This window comes from Eurypyga helias, unplaced genomic scaffold, assembly GCF_000690775.1.
Source record: "Eurypyga helias isolate BGI_N326 unplaced genomic scaffold, ASM69077v1 scaffold573, whole genome shotgun sequence".
NCBI classification, from domain to species: Eukaryota; Metazoa; Chordata; class Aves; order Eurypygiformes; family Eurypygidae; genus Eurypyga; species Eurypyga helias.
Window position 1 is genome coordinate 35182 of NW_010238975.1, and position 20169 is coordinate 55350.

The window sequence follows — 20169 nt, forward strand, 5'->3', positions numbered from 1 at the left end:
GGGGTGTGATGTGGCTGTGATTGTTCACAGGGTGTCCCCCTCAGCTCTTGCAGCTTCTCTGCTCCTGGGTGAATGCCATGAATCCCAGACTTGGACTAAATTTACTCCGTTACCGACAAGTTCTAGCTCCAGTCCAGACTCTGTTTGGTTCAGAACTGGGAAGCTTTTCTTTAGCAAGTTGTGACCAGTGGTGAATTAACAGGGAGTCAAACTGACGCAAAGAATGTTTTTAATCTTGGCAGCAAGGATGCAGGGGTTATGTTAAAAGGGATTCCAGCTCAACAAGACGTTAGAGAGAAGTGACTCTGGCTTCTCCTGAGCTGCACTGAGGCTCTGTCTTGGCTCACCATGCAACTTTGTCAGTGGTTTTTGTTTGCCACAAGGCTTTTTCATTCTTCATAAAATCAGGTACATGACTTAATGCCAGCTGATATACTAATGCCATTCAAATACTGCCATCCTCTTGTGTGTGAGAACAGACAACTGTGAAACTGTTTGAAAAGGATGTGATGTGGTATCTGAGGTGTCTGAAGTCCTGTACTGTTTCGTATGGCCTTGTCTGTTCCCTGGGTTGCTCAGGTTTTCTGTGCCACCCCCAAGACCTCTCTGTTCCATCTGGGGAAAAGGAAGCTGTGGGTTACAGGTTGTGTCGTTCCCTTCCTGGACTAGATGTCCCCTAGAAGTCAAAAGAAAGTAATTTATGAAAGACTGTGTTGGATTTGCCTGGCAAGGTTTTGGTAACTGGGGGGGCTACAGGCTTCTGTGAGAAGCTGTCAGAAACCTCTCCTATGTCTAATAGAGCCAATGCTAGTTAGCTCCAAGATGGATCTGTCACTGGACAAGGACAAGCCAACCAGTGATGGTGGTAGCACCTCTGGGATAACAACATACTTAAGAAGAGGGGAAAATGGCACAATGGCAAATGGCAACTGCAGCCAGAGAAGAGAGGAGTGTGAATATGTGAGAAGAACAACCCTGCAGACACCTAGGCTAGTGGAGAAGGAGGGGGAGGAGGTGCTCCAGGCCCAGAGCAGAGATTCCCCAGCAGCCCGTGGTGCAGCCCGTGGTGAGGGGCTGTGCCCTGCAGCCATGGAGGGTCACGGGGAGCAGAGACCCACCTGCGGCCCAGGGAGGACCCCACACTGGGGCAGGGGAGTGCCCCAAGGAAGCTGTGACCCTGTGGGAAGCCCCTGCTGGAGCAGGCTTCTGGCAGGACCTGTAGCCCCATGGAGAGAGGACCCCAGGCTGGAGCAAATTTGCTGGCAGAACTTGAGATCCCGTGGAAGTGACCCACACTAGAGCAGTTCATAAAAAAGTTCAGCCCGTGGGAAGGACTCACTTCAGAGAAGTTCATGGAGGACTGTCTCCTGTGGGAGGGACCCCATGCTGGAGCTGGACGGAGTGTGAGGAGTCCTCCTTCTGAGGAGGAAGGAGCGGCAGAGACAGCGTGTGATGGACTGACCACAACCCCCATTCCCTGTTCCCCTGCACTCTCGGGGTGAGGAGGTAGAGAAATCGGGAGTGGAGCTGAATCCGGGAAGAACAGACGGGTGGGGCAAAAGTGTTTTAAGATTTGGTTTTATTTCTCATTATTCTATTCTGATTCGATTAAATAATTAAAAAATTAATTTTCCCCAAGCTGAGTCTGTTTTGCCCACGACGGTAACTGGTGATGATCCCTCCCTGCCCTGATCTCGACCCACCAGCCTTTCCCTGTACTCTCTTCCCTGCCCAGCTGAGGAGGGCAGTGACAGAGCGGCTTTGGGGGGCACCTGATCTCCAGCCAGGGTCAACCCGCCACAGAGACAATGGGAACAATTTCTGGTTATGTAGTTGTGGAGATAAGAAGAACAGAGAAGATGTTTTGTGGAACATCTGTGACATGGATATGCTTTATTGGGGGCAACTGAATTGGATGACCTGGTCATCAGTCTCTGAATTTTCATTTTTTGTATTTAAGTGCTCTCAGTGGAGAACTATTAGTAGTATTTTCCTATCTTCCTGCCTAAGCACAGGCTAGCTTTTATTGGAGCTAACCTCTAGTAATTATAAAGCCAACATCACAGTAACAAGCAAACAGATGGGACATATAATATTCATAAATTATTGAGTGCAGCTTCCTCATCCTTCACAATGAGCTCTTTAGGACAGGGACAGTGTCTTGTAATCACCTACAGTACCACAAGGAGGTAAGCAGCAGCCGATGTGATTTGTCAAATCAATCAGATTTTCTTCTCTGACAGAGTAGCAAACCTCATCAATGGGGAAGAGGAAGAGGTGCCGTATGCCTTGACCTTGTCAAGGCTTTTTGACAGTGTATCCTTGTAAACCAACTAGAGATGCATGAATAGGAAGCTATTGCATGATGGGTACCAAATTGGCACGAAAGCTGTTCTCACTAGCTACTGATGGTTTATTATCTGTTTGTAAAGATGTAGTGAGGTATTCACAGTGGTCTGTCCTGCACCCAATATTGTAATTGCAGTTGGGATCATGAATTTAGTTTGCAAATCATACCAATATAGGAGGCAGTAAAGAGATGGGAGTTAAAATTCAAACTAAATCCTAGAAATCGATGAAATGGCTCATAAAAATAGGCTATAATCCAACAAGGAAAAGGGCAAGATTCTTAACTTGGGTAAAAATAATCAACCTACAGACTGAATATGAGTAAGAAATGCTTAGGCACTAATTTTAGACAAAGGGTTCGTAACAGCAGATTCACAGGCAGACTGTGATTGAATGTGTAAGGAGGGCATATATAGAAAAGATACCAATAAGGCCTCAGATGAAGTGCTGTGTTTGACTTCCTACAAAGATGAGAAAAAAAAGTTCCAGAGGAGAGCAAGAGGAGCACAGAAAATGAAGGCTGAAGGACTGGTTCAGTCTGGAGAGCAGACTTGAGTGATGTAATGGCAGTCATTAAATACATAAAAGCTGTATGTAAAGAAAGGAGTAAATCAACTGTCCTCCAGGTCTGTGGTGGATATGACAAAAAGTCATGAGCTGAGAATTCAGTAAGTGGGATTCAAGCTAGATATTGGATATGAAGAAACATTTCATGATAAAAAACATCGGGGTAAAGCTAGTGAGGCTGTGCCATCCAACTTTAAGGACCTGTTTTTCCATGACTGTAGTCCCTGGGTGGAACAAGATTGCTGGATGTGTCCTTCAGGTCAGTGTCTTCTGACAATAATGCTTCTCGAAGGTTTTCACAGGATCCATCCCTGTAGACCCTCCTCAGCTACCAAAACCCCGCCACACAAACCAAATACACTGGTCTTTGCTAATTAGCTCCTATCTGGCAGATCACCTTCTGTTCAGCCTTTTCCCATATTAAGCGAGCTATGATACCTTTGAACGAGTGTATTTAAGAAGTCTGAAACCTCTAGGAACAGAGATGGCAAAGACCAGTAGAGCACTCACAGGACTTTTGCAGCTCTGAAACAATTCTGCTGCTTTCTAGAAAGCTCTGACCATGAGTCTGTTTCCACTTACTTTGGGATATATCACATTTTCCTCTTATTTGCAGCCAATAAAGTTAATAAAATTAGCATAAGCCAAGTGGAGCTGGGCACAGTCGGTCTCAGAAAGGCGGAAAGACTCGTTGTGTGCTGAGTGTCCTTATTACCATGTGCTACACTGCCTTTCTCACACCTCTCATCATCAGTGAAATAGTATGATAGTTTCTGTTGTCCAAAAATCATCTAATCAAATGTTTGATGAAAATACGGGATTTAATTGGGTTAATGGTGGGTACTTCACTCCCAAGAAGTAGTATTTTTCTTTTGCTTTTCTCTTTATCTGAATTTATACTTAAACATAGTTGTTTTCATGGAAGTGCAACTGCTAAATGTTGTTCCATAGCAAAGTAATAAAACCATGTGGAAAACTACAGGTGCACATCAGTGCATGTATACATTATATAGATGGAGGAGAAACGAAACACCCACCCTGTGATCTGTTTCAAATTAATTGAGTTAATTTCTTTTTAAGAAAAGAATTTAATGTTTTCTTAGTTGTCTGTCTGAGCACGAAATGTTATAGAGATTGTTGGAAAGGTTAATTGAAGAACTGCCATCGTGTGTGTTCAAGATACTCCTTTTGCATGGAGCTATTACTTTTTAATGGCCGTAGGCATGCACCTGTTGGGCTTGAGCAAAAGATTGTAAAATGTGATTTAGCATTGAAACGTGAAAAAGGACTTCCCATCAAATAGTATCTAGTAAGCTTCAATATTTTTAGTCCTTCAGATCTTTCATTATAGTCTTGCAGTTAATTGAGTATATTCTACAGGTATTGAAAACAATGAAATTACCTAACGAGTTAGCTGATTTAAGGTATTGATGCTATTTTTTGTTTTGTACATTATTGATAACCAGTTTTCTGAATTTATTTTCTTAATTGCTATATAGATTTTTGAAATACTCCTTAAAAGAAGTATCAGAAAAAGTGCTGATTTACATATGGTCCTAATTACTTATTATAATCAACGTATGTCTGATACAGATTTTAAATGTAAAGCATTTTTTAAATGAAATGCTGCTTTTCATGGCAACTTATAGCAAATTCTGAGGGATTTTGTAGGGGATTCTGTTTCCAGTCAGAATATTATATTTAACAAATATTACCAGTCTTCTACTTTGGAATCAGTGAAAGATAGCAATAATTAAATGGATATGTTTTGGTATACTTAAGGATGCTTTATATTGCGGGGTTTTTTTTAATCTTGCATGCAGCATAGAAGGAACTTATTCAATTTAATGCCTCCTTCTTGTTGGCTTAAAGCTGAAATATAGTTGCCTGAAAATTAATTTACCCCTCATGAATGACTGGTTGGATTATCTTTGTAGCATTAAATGTCAACCCTGAGCTCAGAGCACATTGTGTCTACGGTAAAAAGTTGTCCCTGAGCACTTAATGTTGTGTTAAATGATGATGTGTCCTTTGCAAATGTATTATTAGTGTCAAGCTGTTCCGTCTCTCAAGATTGACAAATGGTCAGTGATTTGAGCTGCCATTAAACTTGAATAAAAAAGAGAGAGGCTGTGGGGGGTTTTCATGCCTTTTCTGAGTACAGACATACTCTTTGAGTGTGTGTAAGACATATCAAAATGTTTCTGTTAAGCTAAGACTCCAAAAACTCCATTTGGAATCACAGCAATTAAAAATAAGAAAATTTTACTTCTGCTTCTCAGGAAAAGAATGGTCATTGAATACATCTATGTGACACTAAGAACACAAAAACCCAGTAATAAATACCAGAGAGCTTGGCCTCCATAGGCGTGAGCTAGAGTCCTGGCACCTACTCTCAAACATAGAGTCTAACACTGTTACTGATGTGTGATTTGCTGTCTGATTTCAACTGAGGTTGGGCTGGAAATTCTTTTGGAATTTTATTTCTCTGAGGTTCTTCTAACATCCTAACTAAACAGCTATATCCCGTTTTAGAGTTACAGTGTCATGGACGAGGCATGCATGTTTAAGATGTGTTGTGCGTGAGTAGAGTTTCACAGAGTTTTGCTCGATTGAAATTCTGTTTCTCAGTGAATACACAGTGACTGGTTTAAAAGCTCTCAGATATTTAATCATATGTCTCTGTACATGCACCTTAGAAGCTAGGTGCATATGTGCCTTTATGGATCTGGGTGATGTTACAAAGCACTTGAGAAAACACTTCTTTTCTCCATGCCAGACACGTAACTTGTTGGCATTAATAAAGGCACATGAGGAAAAACTGCTACTCTCTGAGAGGATAGAGCCCAGTTTTGAGGGGTCTCAGGGCACAGAGTAAAACCAAAACCCCTTATATTCCCTCCTATTGAAAACCAAACTACTGTAAAAATTATGAAATTGTTGAAAATTCAAACTGATTTGAATTTTTTAGTTCGTTGACTTGCTGTTTATAGACCCTACTGGATTAATTTGGTACACTTTAGTTAGATTATTGTAGTTACATTAAGGTATTTCCAACAATATGATTTTATGGCCCCTGAGTTGTCAGCCGTTAGCTAGCTGATTCCAGGGAAGTGTTCCCTGATGCTTGGAAAAAGGCAAATGCCATGCCCATCTTCAAGAAAACTAGAAAGAGAACATGAACATACTAGAGTGGGTCCAGTAAAGGGCCAAGATGACTATCTGGAGGATGTATATGGAGAGGATGAGAGAGTTGGTTTGTTCAGCTCTAAGAGAAGGCTCAGCTGTGATGTTTTTGCTGTCTACAGATGTTTAATAGGAGGGAGGATGAAGCCTCACTTTTCCCAAAGGTGCATAGTGGTAGGACAAGAGGCAAGTTAGAACATGGACATTCCAGTTAGGTAGGAGAAAAATGTTCTTACCAGAAGGATGGTCAAATGTTGGAAAAACATGTTGTAGAATCTCCACCTTTGGAAATACTCAAAACTCAGCTAGACTAGCTCCCTGAGCAACCAGAGCTAACTTCCATGTTGGATCCAGTTTAGAAGTTGGCTGTGTTGTGAATGGAGGGTTGGACCAGATGACCTCCAGAAGTCCCTTCTAACCTGAACTGTGCTATGAGTCTGTAACTTAAGGCCGCAGGGACCATAACTGGCACACAGGAACGGTTCTGAAGAAGCAGTGCGATAATTATGGTACATCTTCACATCAGTGGCTCTGTACTACAGATGTAGCTAACTGGCTTGGGAACCTTGCTCGGCACAGCTGAACAAGGGTGGAATTCACTGGCAGCCACCAGCTAAGCTGTGTTTTAGATGTGTTTTACAGTCCCTTCATGGCTCTGTGATATTCTCTCTGTAGCGCTAGTAATACTTATGATAATTATTGCAAAGGTAATTTGGCCACATCCGCAAATGTCCCGAGCGTCCAGATAAATCATGTAAGAAACCGGTTCTCCTTCTCCGCTTGTCTTTTAGTTCCAATTTCCTTGGCTCAGATTCATTCTGCTTAACCTTAGAGGTAAAACCAACCATCCCTGACTTGGGTGCTGAACAACTCTAAGGTCTCTCCATTGCTGATGACACTAGAACAGGCATTGTCGGGGAGCACTTTACTGTCCTAGACTTCTGTCACTCACTCTTTAGAGAAGTCCCTGTGGGAAGTAGAGAGAGACCTAAACAAGCAATCACCTGAAACTGGAGTCAGTTGCAATGGCTGTGGCCTTCTATGTTTGCATGTAAGGAGGTTGTGGAGAACGGTGTGACTGAACCTTCCTCTGTCTTGGAACTTCACCCTCACCAGTGAGGTCTAACTTTTCCCTTCCCCATGTTACAGCAGGGTAATGGAATGGATGCTTGAAATCACACTGTGGGAACCCTGAAAAGACCAGAGGACCGTGTTCTTGTTCTGTGTTTGTTCTTCAGGGTTTGGCGGAGGGTTCCTGGCACCTTTGCTATTTCAGATCAATGATCATAATAAGAACATTGATTTCAGTTTAACTAGGTGTGTGATTTCACACCTCCAGTTTGACCATAAAGCTTGCCACAGTCTGTCTCTAGTTTCTAATTAGCTATGTATACCTTTTTGTATGGGTTTCAGCATCAGTTACATTAACATACTTCAGTTAAACTACTGCTGGTAACAAATTTACCCAGTATTTATAGTTTTATTGCAACTTAAACAATACTGCAACATATGAAATGGATTTCTAGTGTACAAGGAAGGTCTCACCAATGTTTTGATAATGACTATAATACCAGCACAGAAAGAATCAGGAAAGCAGTTTGTTGGTGGTTACGAATTACAGTGAAAGTGTTGAAAGGAATTTTAAATCTGTAATGTTGATTAGCAAATTTTACTATCTAGGTTTTTTGGCATGTTGTAAATAACTCATCTTCAAATAATCTGTCTGAGTAATTAAATTTAGATTGCACATTTCTCATTTCAAATATTTTGACTCTTATCGATGTGCTTTTCCATTGTGGCTTAATTGGTGTGGTCTATATAAACGGACAATAAATTTATATACCTTTGTTATAAAGATCAGTCAGTGAATAGAACTTGGTATTCATCCCAGACAGAATTATGATTGAATGTATTTGCAAGATTAAAGCACTGAATTTACTTTTTTCTAATTAAAGGCAATTAAAGATTTGCAGACGCAAATAAAAGACAATGAATTGAGGAATAAGTGTAGGAGCAAGTCCATTTGCAGGTGAAAAGAAGTGCCTTTGAAGCAGAACCAGCTGTATTTTCATTGAAAGAATAACAGTTTAGGAAGCTTTTCTGCATGTGCTTGCTTGATAGCATAATGTACTCATAAGCAGCTTACGCAGTACAGTATTCAGAAAATAGCAGTGCATTAATTTTTAAAGTAGCAAATGCAGGCGAAGAGCAATGCTGCCACATGATGATAATGAAGGTGGATATTGTAAAGTCTACTGAGAGAAAAGAAAGCAGGGAGCTCCCGAAATGTGAACATTTATAAAACAATAACTAGATATTCATATGATAATAAGCTTGGACAGCAGCATCAACAAAGGCCAAAGATGCAGTCCTGTTTCTGCTTAAGCCTGATGAATTGAAAAGCAGAGAGGCAGTCTTTAGTCTGTTATTCAATTCCAGTAATGAGCTATTGTTAGAATGAAAGAGTAAATATCTAGAAGGGTTGGGAATCTAATTTTTTTTCCCAAGTTATTCTATAGATTTGTTCAAGTTGTATCTTAAGCGGCAGCATCTTTAAACACAATATTAAATGTAGTCAGTTTTCTTAAATATAGTGCTGAGCATGTTGCATGCTCAGTTACACGTAAAACAGAGCTTGATATGTATGCAAAAGTACAGTGGTATGCATACTACCTGGTAATGTCACCATATTTCTGTAGACTTAAAAAAAAAAAAATAAAAAGGTCACCCAGAACTTAATGAACTTGTCTAGCTCATATGTATTATTTAGTTCAAGTTTTGCATTAATCATGGTGTCACTGGAGGTTTAATTAAAAAGAATACTGAATATACAAGAACAGGTCATGTCTAATCTGTTATTAAAATTATCGAATAGAAGATATATGGGATCTCAATTTCCCTTGTGAGTAAATTACAAAAATTCTTGTGAAATCTGTAGACTTGTAATTCTACTTACATGAGGAGAAACAAACTCATGTTGTATATTTTATCAGTCCCCAATATTTTCTCTGAGGGGAACACTTGGGCATTTTTCACAGTATGGCTGTGTTTAGTAGCTCAAAAACTAGCTGTATTACCACCCTTTAATAATTCTTCATTTCCACTGTGGAAAGTTTTCAACACAGTATCTGTAAACTGAATTCAGCTGCTACTGGAGTCAGTTAGCCACCAAAGGTGTGGAAGAACTGTGAAGAAGGATGGAAAGACTTGGCAAGATGAAAGGTGAGCTCTGGAGATCCTCTGAAGGGCAAAGGCAACTTCGAGCACTGAAATGGAAAGGTGGATGATCTGGTCACGGGAGGGACTGGCAGGAGGGAGAACAAGCAGAGAGATGATGGCTGTGGAGTAGTTCATCGGCCTTAAAAGTGGAAAGGAAATTATGAATTTGGGAAAAAGTTGTAAAGAAAGAAGTGGCAGGTTTGTTAAAAAAAATAAATTGAGGTAATTATAAAATGCAGTTAAGGAAAGCTGACACTGGAGTTTGAGATAAGAGATTAGAAGAAGAGTTGATGACAATAATGAGGAGTAGAAGAGGAAAGGATTTTGCTTAAGTAATACAAAAATTTTGATTTATCAATAAATAAATTTTCCAATTCTATAGTTTTGCTGGGTCCTTGTTGCCTTCCTGCATTCCCTCAGGAAAACTCGGTGTTTGTCTTGAATAGACATTGGGTAAAGCAGACAAATGTGCCTTTGTCTGATGAGTTCGTCTTAACTGGCTCTTAACTGGCTTTGACAGTAACTTCCCGGGAAGAAGAAACAGCTTAAGCTGATGACTCTGGCAGATAAACGTACAAGAAAGCTTGCAGGATAAGTGAGGTAAAACTAGACACTGGGAGTGTGAACATAGGTATTCCAACTGGTTGAATTTGCAGGCCCAAAAGAAGGTAGGGAGCCTGTATTTATTTTTGCTTGTGTTCCAGATGGTAATGATCAGTATTCACATGGAATGGGATTTGCATTTCATAGTTCTTTATAGTCCTGTAGTGCATATGTCTTTCCCAAGGCCTCAGAAAGTTCAGATGTTTTAAGAGTCTTTTAGTACAATGCTGAATCTGGTTTTCATTACAAAGAACTCCACAGATGCCCTTTTTAAACTTTTGCACTTGAAGGACTCAGACTGATTCCTTACCTTTTTTTTTAAATTATTTTATTTTCCTTTTGGCTGTTGCATTTAGCAAGGAGAGTGGTAAATTAATGGCAGGTGCGTAGATTTGGAGAACTACCAGCTCTAGAGTCATTATTAAAATAGCCTATTTGTTATATAGGAGGGTTAGTTGTTCATATCAGGTTTAATATATATATCTGGAAGTATTCTCTAGATAAGTAGAATCCAGTTTTAGCTATAGCCATGATACTATAATCTGTAGCAGAGTGCCTGAAACCAAGGGACAGAATACCAATAAACTTTCCCTTTTCTAGGAATAGACTTGGTCCTGCCAATAGATGTAGTTCACAGATTGAGTCTCCTGTGCAATATTTACCCCTGCTCATGTCATCTTCACAGTTGAGCTTTAGAGAGGAGGAGGGAGAATGGGCAATGGGAGGAAGTGGAGGTGGATTTCAGTAGCTGACTTTGTTTCCCATTCCTAATGAACCTTATGAAGCTTTCTAGTTTTCATTATCTAAAGCCATTGCATCACTGGAAGGGAAACCTTTGACTGTCCTGCTTTATTTAATCCCAGATGGGAGAGAAGCAAACATGAATTATGAGAACTGAAATTGAACTTGGCCCTTGTCAGTTATATATTTCTAAGAGAAGGTATTTTTCATGCTTAAAACATCTCAGATGGACAAATTTCTATAGTTTGTTCACAAGTAAGTAAGAACAGCTGCATCACTTTATTAGAAGTTGGCTCCCAGCAAACAAACAAAAAAATTCAAGACTGGGGTATATCTATGCCAAATTTCAGCCCAGAGTGAATTTTTATGAGTTATAAACTGCCATTTATAATGGAAATTCTGACAGATCTTTAACTATTTCATAGCAAAAGTATCACTACAGTACTTTAGGGAGAAGAAATATGTTCTCTTTGTGGCTGGCTTTGTCTCCTGACTTTACCATTTTCGTGGCTGTAACAGAGTTATTTTTCTTCACAGTAGCTAGTATTGGGCTATGTTTTGGATTTGTGCTGAAAAAAGTGTTAATAATACAGAGATGTTTTTGTTATTGCTGAGCAGTGCTGACACAGAGTCAAGGCCTTTTCTGCTTCTCACACTTCCCCAACAGCGAGTAGCTGGGGGTCCACAAGAAGCTGGGAGGGGACAGAGCCGGTGCAGCTGACCCCAACTGACCAGAGGGATATTCCATACCATATGACATCATACTTAGCATATAAAGCTGGGGGAAGAAGAAAGAGAGAGGGAGACACGTTCAGAGTGATGGTGTTTGTCTTCCCAAGTAATCATTATGCATGATGGAACCCAGCTTTCCTGGAGATGGCTGAACACCTGCCTGCCAGTGGGAAGTGATGAATTAACTCCTCGTTTTGCTTTGCTTGTGTGTGCAGTTTTTGCTTTACCTGTTAAACTGTCTTCATCTCAGCCCACAGGTTTTCTCACTTTTATTTTTCTGATCGTCTCTCTGATCCCACCAGTGGGGAGTGAGCGAGCTGCTGTGTGGTGCTTAGTTGCTGGCTGAGTTTAAACCATGGCAATCCTATTATCAGATATCATTGACTTCTGAAGAATAATGCTGCAGTGGTCCTGTCTTGCGCGTGAGATACACTGACTGGATGAATATATTGAAGCATCAGATACAAATAGTCATTCTGTCATCTTTTCTTCACTCTGTCTTCTAACAAGGTTCCTTGGATACATGCTTGCTTTTTTTTATTCCCCCTCCCCCCCCCCCCCCACACGTTTCAGTTATTTTTTCTTTTGTTGCTGAGTATTTTGTAAGTTATTTCAGGTCTTTTATGAATAATATCTGACCAAAGGATAATACAGAGACCTTCACAATGTATAATCCCTGGGGCTGAGGAGAGATTATACAGTGAAAGCAAATTCATAATGCGAGTTCAGCATCCACAATGTGCTACAGAAAGGAGTTCTGTATTGAATATGAGCAGGGTGATAGAAAGAGTAGACAAAGGCAGAGATGTGTTTCCATGAATCTGGTATATCACTGGAGAAGACCTTCCTTTTCCAGTTTGTGTTGCAGAATTTCACCACTGCACCACTTTCACCACTGCACCACTGCATAGCCCAGTTTTGAAGGTGACCATAAAATGAGAAGCTTGCACTATTGGTTATGAATGTAAGTCCACACCTGGTTGAACTAATGGGAGCGTTGCATGTACAAAACTGCTGGGCACAGTTTTAGAGAAAAGGTTGAATTATGTGAACGTAACAGTGATGAAAGCTAAATGTAAAACTAGGTAAAACTGGTGGTTAAAAATGGCCAGAGATTCCTGCTTTAAGCATTGTAGCTCAGCTTTGGGAATAGGCAAAAAGAATAAAAAGGCATGTATGCTTTGGGGGGAGATGGACTTTTTTGAAAAGCCAAAGCGGTTGTACTGAGGCTCTACCCCTCTGAGGTGTTTCTTCACAAGTTCCTTTTTTCCTTCTCCTCCTTTTGTGACTGCGTCTGTACCTTGACTTCTGCTGACTTAAAGAAGCTGTGGTTTAACAGTACATGGTACAGCAGTAACAGGCCCTTCAGACTGAAAAAAAATCCCTGAGACATACCAAGTGGTTTATGCTTTATTATTAAGTTGAGATAAATGATTTATGCCATTTCTAAGTACTTGCATGTCCTCCTCAGGACTCAGTTCATACAGATGTACGGTAATCAAGCACTTAGCTGCACTCCTTGTGGGTGCAAGAGGTAATCCCCATGACTTTTTAAAAGTCCAAGACTCTTCTAGAAGATTCTGTGTAACATGTTTCTACAAGCAGATGGTGTGAAGCCACGGTTTGAGAAGCACTTACTTGGACTGACCTGCATGTCTCTGAGTTCTGATATTTGTGAATAATGTTCTGGTTCAGGATGATGAAACATTTACACTCACCTGTATTACATGTCCAGTGTTGCACATTTGTGTGTGCATTAGAGATGACTAACCAACAAAAAATACAATGAAAATTTTCTTCTGATTGAAATGTGAGGGAAAAACGTTATCTACCTTTAATCTACTTATTTGCTGGCTGATGCTTACTGAACAATTTAATAGTTGTACTAGTACATCCATTGTACCAGTGGATAGCTATCCGTATGTGTATTTTGTTGTCGTTCTGGAGTAACAGTTTATACACTGATTTGTCGGCTCTTGTTTACTGCTGTCGTCAGCTGTGTTAAGGACCATTGTTCCACGAATCAGGCCCCTGTCTTACAGTAGCTCCTGTTTAAAGAGCTGGACTGTGGGATGTTTTCAGAATGTTAGATCTGACTTTTCGCCATAAATAATTGCTAGCGTTCTTTATCTTCTTTTTGCATCTTTTTCATTAAATGTTCTTTTCTACTCTAGGAAAACAAGATTACAAGAAAACCAGGCCTATGTTAAGAGCTACAAGATTAAAAGCAGAGGCCAAGAAAACTGCACTAGGTGTAAAGGTAGAGATCTGTTTGATAGCTTATGCCACCTCTGTGTATGTGTTGTTTCTTTTCCCCATAGATGTACTGTGTGGATATTGATTTCTGAGAGATATTGTTTATGACACTTCAAAATCTAAGTGGAATGCCAGAATCTAAAATATTTATGATGGATTGCTTTTACTTAACCCTAAAATAACTAAATAGTTGAAATACTGTAAGATTTCAAGTAGACCATGTCCTTGTTATGATGCATACTTACTCTAAGGTCAATAAAGTCCTCTATGCTTAGAAAATTGATCTTTTCAGGGTGTCTCTCTACACACAGAAGAAATGCTTTAACGATTTTATATAGTTATAAAAATTACAATAAACATCTTCCTTCTTCCTCTTCCTAGCCTATACCCAGGAGTAATATAAGACTAGATTTGTTAAGTATTGTAAATTCTCGGCATTATTGTCTCAGTCGACATCTTTTTGTACTGCCTCTGACTTGCAAACAGAAGGCTCAACTAACAGCAAAACACATGGAAAGGCACTGAGCTTGATTTTGGAAATGTCCCCTTTTCAGGCAGGTATGAAGTACGATAATGACTAGTTGATCCCAGCTGTGAATATGAGCAAGGAGAACAATCAGGAATATGTTGTGCTATCTAGTACCCAGTGTGTCATCCAAACAGGATTTATGTGAACACACATTGTTTATTTAAGTTGCGTCCAGTATTTTTCCCCTCAAACTTATTTTTTAATCAAATTGCCTTACAATTAGCTTACTGGCAAGGGTAAAAACTAAACAAAATAAAGAAGTCGATCAAATAACTGGGTATTCTCGGTAAAGAAACTTCAGAAATGTTAAAAGGAGAACATTTTCTTGTTTCTGGCAGATGAGAAATCAATTTTTTCAAGTTATAGCTTATAGCAAATGCCAAGGTATTACTACCAAGCTGTAACAGCTGTTGAGCTGCCAGATGATGTATTTGGTTGTCTTCCAGAATTTGCTATTATAATCACGAAACAGTGCTTTCTTTTTGCTCCTGATTGCTGATCTCGATCAAGCATTACAGTGCGATGCAGTATGTTTTCACAACATAATCTCCTCAGTTAGTGCTGTGTGTCAGGTTTTAATGAGAAAAAGTGGATTGCCTTTTTTGTTTAAAGGATAGATTATTAACCTTTTGAGTTCAATGTTTTTTTCCTTCCTTTCTTACTGAATTTTACTTTTTATTTTCATTTTACTTTTAATTTAATACATGACCTTTTAAAAGTGATGTTCTACTTGGAGACTTTTACTGTACAGCTGAGTTCTTTTAAAATTTGCAAGTTTTTTCTCACAAGTGAGTAAAATATGAACCTTGGCCTTTCAAAACCTGTTTTGTTTCTGTATTTTCTTAAGTACTTTTTACTTTAAAATGACAGAGAATAGGAAAGTATATGTGTAATCATATGTATAATGAAGAATCAAGCATTAGTAAGTAAAGAATTCAAGAACAGTTTATTTTGTAGAAATATATTTCTCCAGGTCATGGGATACTGTGTTTCTGGGGTTCTGTTAGTTGTAGCGTGCAGTGTCTCAGCTTTGTAATTCTGCTTCTGCCTTTTTTTAAAAAAAAAAAAAAGAAGACAGACATCCTTTAAAATATTGTCTTCTGGCTGTAACAGTTTTTGTACGCCTGGGCCTTAAAATATGACTCTGAATCTTCCCCAAACAGATCACAGTCATTTGCTTTTCTTCCTAATTGCTGAGAAAATCTGACAGAGCTGAAGCAAAAGGGAATGTAAGTTGGGCACCTTTCCCTCCAGGGATATGCTTGTAGGGAAGGAAAAGCAGGACCTTTGTATGCATCCTTCTCACTGAGGCTGCTTAATGCCAACAACCTTAGGCTTACTAAATGTTACAATGCTTCCACCAGAATGTGGGCAATCCCTGTAGGATAAAACTCTGCACTTCTCCTGACAGACCCTGCAGCGTTCAGCACAGAAGCGAGGCATATTTAATGTCTTGGGATAAGCTTGCACCTCTTCCTGTCTCGCAGTGACAACTCTTCACCCTGCACTATCCTTCCAGTTCAGCAGAGCTTCACCATGGGCAATGGATGCACCTGGAGTGTCTGCAGGGAAATCGCCATCCTTACCCTAAGAGAGGCTGCTTAGGGACACGGCATCTGTGTCCTTGTGAGACCCTGTAACCTCTCCCCATCTCTCAAGCAGGGCTCAATTAAGTTCCTCAGTCCATGGTTAAGTTCCTCTAGCTGTCCAAGAACATTCTTCTTGGGCTCATGCTCCACACCTAACCCAGATACTTCTTTGTTGTCATCTGGATAAATTTTGAAATAAGAATTTCTTGATATCTCCTGCTTGCTGCGACACCAGGGTGTTAAACCATTCCTCATATCTTTGGCTGTCAGAAGAGTCAGGAGAGCCAAGGTACCACCAGGTTATGTACATTCATTAAACTATGTGGGGCTTAAGTTTACATTCCCTTAATTGTTTCCTAATATTCCAGGCTTTTGAGTGTGCCTGAGCTCTTCCTTTGGGAAGATACTGCCACCATTGTCACTTCATATTGGCAAAGTTTTCTGATGGTGATAAGCAACATGATTCATTTTCCAAAGGCTGGGATTTTAGTCTTTTTATATGAAGTAGGCCCCAATTCTGTGCTGTGACAGTTGATTTACTTCAGTCTGTGCTGAGCAAAAAAGAAAGTTGTGTAACTACAGTGTAATGTAGTAGGTAGGCAGGACTGTAAATAGAAATGTCCGAAGTTTTTGTAAATCTTTGGAAAAATCACATATATGTGTATTAACCATATATTTTATTTGTTTACCCAGGTTTCAGTACATGATGCAGTATGCAGAAAATTACCATTTCTTATATTAACATTTTCTTATAAAAAGCTGAGTTGCAGTTAATAAAAATATTGGAGAGGAAGGATATGGTTTTCATACATGTAGAAGTACAAGCTCTCTAGGAAAAGAATATTTTTATAATTCAGTGAAATACCTAACACAGTAAGTACCATGCTGCAACTTAAAATGGTAGGATTTTTAGTGCTCATTGATAGATTTAGAGTTGTTTTGCACTAATGTCCTGAAGAGCTTATATTCATGGCTCTAAACTAAGACTTAGTATAGTATTTACGGGGAAAAAAAACAGGACTGGAAAATAGTGAAGGGAGTTTAGTCCTTAATTTCGATAAGATAATGAAATTCCACTGTTGTGTATTTCACCGTGAGAGCTGACAACATTTGCTTTAAAAAAAAGCCCTGTAAATGACATAAAACTTTTCAGAACCAATCCCCTGGAGATCCTTCACATTTCATTGCTGGCATACTAATTAGCTTGTCTTGTCAAACTTTGATTGCCTTGTCATTTTAATGCAAGATTTAAAGTAACAAAGTTTCTTTCAGTCACTGCCATTTAGTACTTTTTAATTTCCCCAATGAGAGATTTTATCCCTGTTGATAATGTCAGAGAAGCAGCTAAACACTAATAACTATCAAAAGTTAGTTCAAGCAGGGTGACCATGCTAGTGCTCAGAGTGTAATGTTTGCTCTTTAAACATGTTTAAAAATTAAATACTGTAGCAGAGCTGTTGTGCTGTCTCTGTTTGTATATATGACACTAATGCAGACAGTGCCAAAATGTATGGCGTCTTTTGGAAAAGAAGGACCCCTGTCTCAAGAAACAACTCTGACAGAAAGCAGTGTGCTGTATGTCTCCTGGTGTTTGGATAAGAAGGAATTCTTTGCAGCAGTACCAAAAAGGGAACCTCTGAACCTTCTCTGCGTGGTTGTTTTGTTGTTCCCCTATGGGGGGGCTTGTGCTGGTGGAAGCTCACCTGCTCGTCCCTAGCAGGTGAAACAGCAAGGGGTATCTGCGCTGTCGGTGCTAACTCTGCTCTCAGTGCGTGAGGAGGAGGTGCCAGCAGGTGAGTGGCAAGCAGAAAATGGTTTGAGGAATGTGGAAGTTCAGCCCCAGATAGGTGGGGTTTGGTATGCAGAGCCCAAACATAATGGGAGTTCTTGGGGAGAGATTTTTTTTCCGCCAGCTCTAGGAATGAATCAGTGGTCCATGGGATAGATGATGAAGTTTTCTCTCTTGGTGAAAGGCAGACAAATCTGAACGGTAGTAATCTACACCCATTTGCAAAGACATAATCGACTGCAGAATACCACTCCATAGAGAATTATTAGCAACATGGTACATCGATTAAGCTAAGGAAAAAATGTTTCCTAAAAAAGTGAGAGCTTACTGTCTGTTACTCTTTTGCTTATCTACTTAATGTATTGTGTAGCTAGCTAGCTCACTATTAAGAGTTTATCACATCTGGAACAAGTTATGTATGAATAGATAACAAGACATTCCTAGTGTATTTTGGCAAAGTGTATTCCCTGATTTCACGCTGTTCATAATCTGCTAAGTTAGTGAACTACATTTGCCAAGATGTTGGGAATATAGTTTCATAGCTTTGCAGAAATTAAGGCCACAAGAGAGTATTAGGTCATTTGATCTGGCCTTCTATATGTTACGGATCATAAAAATTCATCCAGATACTTTCTAGGAAGTCCAAGCACTTCATAACAGCAAAAATATTGGACCTTCAGGGTGTCTTATGGGCCTCACATCAAGAACAGTGCAGCTTAATGTGCCGCCAATGAACAAAGTGTGGAGTTCCCAGCAATCCCAGCAGTCAGACTTTGATCCCTGGCCATGAAATGAAAGGGAGAGGAAAAAACCACGTACAAAGAGAAAAACAAAATCAGATTGCTCCCATCTGACCCTGGCCTGACCCGTACACATAAGTACAGTAATCATGGTGTCTTTGAGCATGTGAACAAGATGCACCAGACAGGAGCTTAGGAGGATTTGCTGTACCATCTCCGAGCAGTAGTCCATCTTTCTCAAGCTTTGGTCTCTGCTTATGACCAATCCCTAACACTTCAAATGATAGTTGACAACAACAAAACCTCAAATCCCAGAAATGAAATCAATACAGTTGGAGGGAAATTTCCTGCAAGAGAATGAAATTACTCCTGGTACTTCAGTGGTTCAGAATATAGCACTGGTCGTGTAAGTAATCCCAGTCTTCATGGGCCCTGAAGGACAGGAGTAGTCTGGAGAGCTGAGTTCACCAACTCCAAGGCTGGCAGCCAGGATTTCCTTTTCACACCAGCCCAAGCTGAAGTATTCTTCCCAGTAGCTAAATAAAAATGTACTTTGTTTGGAGAGATCTGACCATTAAAGACTCACAGCCATGGAAGTCCCTATTTTCCCTAAGAGGTAAATGGAATGTTCAGTCACTCTTGCTCCTAGGAAATGGCATTTTATTTCAAGACTGAGCTAATCTGACTGCAGCTGGACCTTGAGAGGTTCTTGTGAACAAGATAGAAAGACCCCATGCTGTGAAGCACCTTACTTAAATACAGGTATATGGCAAATGTAGTTATATGCTATATGCTAATTATGATAAAATAAGTACCAGTCATCTCCTTCGTGGAAATCCCTCTTCCTTTGCACATCCAGAGTCACAATGAGGGCATGGTTACCCCCTTAAGCCAAAGACCTTTTTAGAGTCACAGTTTCGCAAGGCAGAGTTTTCCAATTTGTAAGTACTGCCTACATCTTTGATACCTGTATATGTTATCTTCCATTTAGCTATATTCAGATGAATCCTTCTGTGTTTTTATCCTATATCCAAGCCTTTTAGATGACTTTCTGCCTTGTTCTGGAGTAGTCTGTTCTCATTATTTGCAACCATAATGATCTGTCTTCCATCTGAAAATTTTAACAGTAAAAAACTTAGAACATACAAAATTACTGATAAAAGTTGTCTTGTATTAGAATCATAGTATCATAGAATCTTTATGTTGGAAAAAAACCCTTAAGATCATCAGGTCCAACTGTTAACCTAACACTGCCAAGTCCACCACTAAACCATGTCCTTCAGCACCTAATCCACATGTCTCTTAAATACCTCGAGGGAGGTGATGAAACCACCTGCCTGGGCAGCCCATTTCAAGGCCTGACAACCCATTCAGTGGAGAAATTTTTCCTAATATCCAATCTGAACCTTCCCTGGCACAACTTGAGGCCATTTCCTCTTGTCCTATTACTTGTCACTTGGGAGAAGAGACCAACACCCACCCCCTCGCTCCCCCCTCCTTTCAGGTAGCGGTAGAGGGCAGTGAGGTCTCCCCTGAGCCTCCTTCTTCAGGCTAAACACCACCAGTTCCTTCAGCCATTCCTCACAGCACTTGTGCTCCAGACCCTTCCCCAGCTCCATTCCCTTCTCTGGACACGCTCCAGCCCCTCAATGCCTTTCTTGCAGTGAGGGGCCCAACACTGAACACAGAATTCGAGGTGCGGCCTCACCAGTGCCCAGTACAGGGGGACAATCCCTGCCCTAGTCCTGCTGGCCACACTGTTCCTGATGCAGGCCAGGGTGCCACTGGCCTTCTTGACCCTCTGGCCAGACTGCTGGCTCATGCTCGTCCAGCTATCGACCAACACACCCAGGCCCTTTTCTGCCAGGC

General features: G+C 40.3%; 1 protein-coding gene across 1 annotated transcript in view; it reads left to right on the forward strand.

The window, feature by feature from the left end:
* TRIQK (triple QxxK/R motif containing) overlaps nt 1–20169 on the forward strand; it is a 43041-nt gene that overhangs the window by 17543 nt on the left and 5329 nt on the right. Inside the window, exon 2 of the mRNA XM_010147978.1 lies at nt 13572–13657. Coding sequence (XP_010146280.1) covers nt 13572–13657 — 86 coding nt within the window. The remainder of the gene's footprint in view (nt 1–13571; nt 13658–20169) is intronic.